At 35.5% G+C, this 6,000-nt stretch overlaps 1 protein-coding gene across 6 annotated transcripts in view; it reads left to right on the forward strand.

The window, feature by feature from the left end:
- ESRRG (estrogen related receptor gamma) overlaps positions 1–3,950 on the forward strand; it is a 158,922-nt gene extending 154,972 nt beyond the window's left edge. For all 6 annotated transcript variants that reach the window (XM_063443824.1, XM_063443828.1, XM_063443823.1 and 3 more), the window contains one exon: positions 3,440–3,950. In XM_063443824.1, coding sequence (XP_063299894.1) covers positions 3,440–3,684 — 245 coding nt within the window. In that variant the 3' untranslated portion in view covers positions 3,685–3,950. The remainder of the gene's footprint in view (positions 1–3,439) is intronic.
- Positions 3,951–6,000: the final 2,050 nt, after the last annotated feature.

Here is a 6,000-nt window from a genome sequence, read left to right on the forward strand (position 1 = left end):
TATCACATCTTATCAGTTGTTTAGGGTATGCGATAGACAAAGACTAAAAACCCATATGCAACAACAAGCAAATATTTAGTCCATAAAATCTATTCTAATTCTCCAGTTGATACTGGAACTAGTATTGCAGAAATGTTGACATCCAAAAGAAAAGTAAAAACACTCATTTGCGTAGAGTGCATTGTACGGAGTCAATAAAGTCCCCCTTGAAACTACTTGTCATTAAGAAGAGTAGTCCCTTCGTATTGAACATTTCAGTAGAAATAATATATGTTGGAGGAGACACACCAAAAGTTGACCCAACAGCTAAGTTACTTTGATTCAAATTAGGAGGAAGACTTTAAGAGAGAGACTCTACGTTTATGGTTCAGAAGCCAGTCCTCATGTCACCCACACAGTCCAGCATTTAGGCATTTTCTAAATCTGTTACTGACACAATCTGAACTGTTAGTGTACCATGTGAAGTTGGTTCATCTTTAAACCTCTGCACCAACAAACCTTAAATTAGAACTTTAATGTTAGGATTCTAGTAGGACAGTCAACGGGTGCTTGATAGAGAAAGTAAAAGATTGAAGAAGAAGTGCAGGTTTAAAAGGATAAGAAATATAAAAAAAACACTAAGTTTTCAGTTAATACTATTCTAGCAACCTACTTTTCTACCCTACCTTACCTGTTGTGTCACTCTACCCCAATCCGTCTAGCATGTAAGCTCATTGAACAGGGCCCTTAACCCCTCCTGTGCATCAAACATGTCTGGTTACAATTACGTGCCTGTTAGGCCACCCATTGTACAGCGCTGCGGAATTTGTTGGTGCTTTCTAAATCGTAATAATTCTAGAACACTGGTACAATGAAGGGGGCGTAAGCTTGTTCATTCTAATGCAAGTGATCTGTAAACTCTACTACACAGATACGATAGGTAAAGCAGTAGGTCCACTTATAGATGTTCAAATTCATGTTCATTGTAGTCTAGTAACATCTATAGTGAGATTATCATGCAGTTACCCTTGGTTTGCTGCTTAAACATAACAATAAACAATCGCTACAGCTTATAAAAGAAACAACATTAAAAAGGACAGCGGACTGAAAACCAAGTGCCTTAACAGAGAGCTTCCGTGAATAAAGTTCAGAAGCATTGCACATTTGCAAATATATCAGCAACACACTAGAATATTTTGTACAGTTGAAGTCCGACTCCCAGCAGTTGTTTTGACATTGATGCTGCCCAGTTAAGAAAATCTCTTAGAAATTGTATTAATTTGCTGCGAGCATACATATTGTCTGACCTGTAACCGTGGTAGGACTGATGTACATATCGCATCTCATTGTTCTCTTTGAGTGGCAGATGGGCACCTCACACATTGTAAAGCTATGTGGGGTTCATCTTCTCTGACAATCAAAGGGTTAAAGGCTAGCAAATTAATGTAAATAAGTAAATTAAAACAAAATTAGGAATATAGATTTTTTTTTATGTCAATCTGCGTGCTCTATCTGATCGAAGCAGCATATGTTCATTGCCATCAAGGTTGCTTTGGAAGGGTTAAGCATTTAGTCATGCATGGGAACATAAAAGCACTGATGCAAGGAACGACATCAGATAAGTAAAAATCGTTTGGACTTTGTTGTCTTTTCTTTTGTGTAACCCTAATTCTTTTCCTATCTTTGTTAAGTCCCTTTTAGCATTTGCATATAGTTGAGAACAGCTTGGCGTTAAATAACACGCTGATCAGTAGATACCTGTATGTCAATAACGTGCTCTGATGCTATGTACCATTGACAGTCACACCGTGCCCCTCCATCTGCTTTTGTTTTGACCCGTCCATTGAACTTTATCTTGGTGGCTGGCCAGTAGTTTTCCCTTTAATTACAAGAAGGAAACTGTCAATAAAATCTGTTAAATGGGATGCAATGAGTGGCTTGAATAGGCAGACGGCTATTTGTTCAAATTCTGGAGCATTCAAGTTATTGACAGTTTGTTTTCTGGGGCCATATGCGACGATCAATCTCAGGCTGGGCTCAGCCGCGCTGAAAAATGAAAAACCAGATTGCTTTTGCTTGCTTGCGGATGACGACTTGTGATTTGGCGCGGCTCTAGTGAGATGAGACCTTCTGCCCAAATTGCCCCCCTGAGAGACAGAGGATGCGTGACTGTTTTAAAAAATATTATTTGTTTTTTAATTGATTTTGTAATTAACAGTTCACCTACAGTATTGTTGCTTTAGTTGTTTAAACTGATGTTATCCATTCATTTGCAACAGCAATCTGTAAAGAGAGGTCCATTGTTTTAATGTGGGCTACAGATATGTTTGGTTATGGGTGGTTTTTTTTTGATGGGTGATTTACAATGCCTTCAGTCCATCCCATGCCGGGATACATCCACTGTCATATCCATTGCAAGCAAACAATGAAATGCGATAAGTAAACACCAAAGTTGTAAAAATATTATTATTATTTATAAAGCGCCAACAAGTTCCGCAGCACTGTACAATGACTGTCAGACTTGTGCAACTTCCTTCTTACCCAAACACAATACACTGTTTAGTAAACAAATCCCTTAAAGGGCAGATTCTGAATGGTGCATGAATTGGAAGGTCCTTTAGCGTTCATAAGCAGGGCAGGATTTACATACCAAATGCCTGCAGGCACAGAATTCTAATGCGCCCCTGTGCCCCCTCCTTGCAAAAAAAACAATATAAAGAAGGTTAAATAAGTTCATCACATACGTAAACATCAATTGATATCAGACAACTGAATATGTATATGTGTATATTTCTGCTTGTAATGTATAATATGTGAATCTTTGAATATACTTAGTCTAACCAGCTGTGTATATGCATACAGGGTTAATTGTAATTTTAGAAGGGTTAAGGATAAATAAAAAAAGGGGATAATAACCTGTAGCTGATGCAGAGCTTCTCGAGTGGAATAGATTTCACTTAGTCTTTTGCTTTTTTCGAGTAATGTTTTATGGTGGCCTTCCACATGATTATTTCTACTGTTTTTATTATGGATAGTGCTGCATTGAAAAAAAGGTTTGACAGCAGCAGGTGTTTTGTAACACAAGATCACCTACAAAAGCCAAGTTAAAAAGAACCTGGTGTCTTGTTTTGCAGTTCCTCGATCTTGTAGTTCGCTATTAGAAAGCTGCATGGTTGTGGATTATAAAGTCCTAGATGTTTGATGAAAAGTAGCACCTCTTTTAAAATTTCTATTCACAGTCTAGAAAAGGGCTACTATCGATATTCTCCTAAATAAATCAGTGTTTACATACATATCACAATTATATATATAATTATTTTTAAATTTATTAATAAAACCTATTTGTACTAAAATAACCAATAATGTTTTTAGACTGTAATGCAGTGCACAATTCTAAATGCATGTTTGCAAGTTCTATCGTCTGATCAATTTTCTCAAGTGGCATCTCATTTCTTTCTAGACTCCATGCACATAGAAGATGTAGAAGCCGTTCAGAAGCTTCAAGATGTCTTACATGAGGCTCTGCAGGATTACGAAGCTGGCCAGCACATTGAAGACCCTCGTCGTGCTGGAAAGTTATTGATGACTTTGCCCCTGCTGCGGCAAACGTCTAGCAAGGCAGTGCAACATTTCTATAACATAAAACTGGAAGGAAAAGTCCCTATGCACAAACTTTTTTTGGAAATGCTTGAGGCCAAGGTCTGACTAAAAGCGTCTCGGGTAATTCCAGTGGGCACGCATTGATAGAATAAGGGAAAAAAATAATACCTAAAACCGCAGTATAATTATCATGAGAAATACACCCTAGTACTGAATTAAAAGCAAGTGACTGCTCTGATATATAGCAGCAAGACTAAAGCAGCTTTCAACCCTTCGTTCTGCACCCTAACGATGCTGATTTTTTTTTTCTCTTCCTGTTATTTTTATTTTTTTTGCTGCTGAACTTAATAAAAAAAATAATCTTTAATTAAGAGATATGGAAGCCAGCCCTGCCAAAGGACAAAATCCGTAGTTAAGGATACCACTGACTTTACCTGGACCATTATGTTCCGAGAAAAGGAATCAGAGGGAAAAACTCGTCATATCTTGCGTACAGTACAACACAATGACTGAATGCAGTATTACGAAAAAATTACGAAAAAATTGGGGAGCAGTCTCTAAACAGACACCTGAGCGACTTCTACCCATTTTATTTCTTCCATTTAGATCACTTCCAATGTTTGATTCTGTAATTGTTTTTTCAAAGTCTTCCAGATATTTATTGGTTAGGTACAACGTAACGTTTTTCAGGGATAGTTTTTAAGCTTTACCCATTCTTGCAATACTACTAATAAAATACTGCATATAATTACTTGGCTCGAACATCAGCAAACAATAAAGAAGGATATATATATATATATATATATAGACACATCCTTTGGGAAAGTTAATTTTTTTTCTTGTTATAAATGGAAATTATTTTATAACACTTTTCAGCCATTTATTATGGTGGGGATCTATCTATGATCAAGCAATAGTTTAAGGGATGGTGCATATTATTACGGATGCAATTTATGTTGTGTGCCAGTCTGGTCTGGAATATTCAGTTTCGTAAAATGTAAAACACAGTATACCTGTAATATTTGGAAGTGTTAGAGTACATCTTAATTATGTACACATATTAATTGTAGATGTACTCTACATATTGTCTGATAAGCTTAGCACTCCCACTAAACAAGATGCTTGCAAGTTTTTTTCCGTGATAATTTCAAAATTTTTATTTTAATGAAGACGTTCAATCTTTAAAACGTACCAATATATATATATTTAAATATATATATATATATATATATATATATATATACACATACACACATAAATAATAGTGGTTAAAATAATGTTACGGGCAATAAAGCAAAGGCCAACAATAATATCTCTATTGTATATGTCTGTTCAGACCACGTAAAATCATATATATAATTGTAAAAATTAATTAATTTAAATTTTTTTTATGGCAAATTTTATACAAATAGCTTAGGCAGTCCGTGTGATTTTTCAACCCATATAATTGCAGCATGTATGCCGTTTGGGTTCGAGACTGTTAAAGCAGTGTAATCTAATGTATAAAGACAATATTCTCTTCATTTCCCCCCCACCCCCCAAAAAAAATAAAAACAGTCGCTTACTAACCGATTTATAATTACCTACATCAATGCTACGCCGACATACCAGTGTTAATAGTTGCTCCCTGTACCATGTGAACACCCCTAATATATGTACACAAATGTAATTAAAATTGTAATCCTAACAGACAAAATGAAATGTAGTTCAGCTTTTTAATGTTTCATGTTTGCTTACTCCAAAATCTTCTGTTGCATTCAAACAAAATTGTTGTCTTGTTCTCTTTGTGATGTCTGATTCTTGTGGTGTGAGCTTTTAGACACAGGGTAGAACTTAGAAGACCTAACAGAATCTATTAACTCCAAGGAGAAAACAGTACTATAAAGCTGTTACTTCCTGGTACCAACGGTTCTTCCTTCTGCTCATCATCAGTTTGAAAAATCCCCAAAAAGTTCTCAAACACTGGAAAAATCAAGAAGTTAAAAAAAAAAGTATGATTTTTTTTGTTTCAAAATTGTTCTTAACAAAATACCAATGTATATCTCAATCTTCTTTTTAGATAGACCTTATTTTGAAATGCTGTAAATATAGCTTCTACCGAATCATCTCAAACGTTAACCTCACTTTGTGTCGTTGCAAACTTTTTTTTATTTATTTATATTCTTTTCCATTTGATACATTCAAGTTCCCAAGACTACTGCTACTCTGTGTCCTTTAAACAGAATTCAACGGACTGGTTACTCATCAGCCAGATTCTATAAATACCGTGTATCTATCATTAGCTATATAAGGACTACCGTATATTGTAGATTGTGGTTTCTCAGTAGAGAAGTGACTGTAGTGTGGTTCTAGATAAATCATCATTATCAAATTCATTCAGATGGTGAGTACCTTGGAATTTATAGAGCTGATAGGTATTCA

The sequence above is a fragment of the Pelobates fuscus genome, chromosome 2 (assembly GCF_036172605.1).
Source record: "Pelobates fuscus isolate aPelFus1 chromosome 2, aPelFus1.pri, whole genome shotgun sequence".
Classification (NCBI taxonomy): Eukaryota; Metazoa; Chordata; class Amphibia; order Anura; family Pelobatidae; genus Pelobates; species Pelobates fuscus.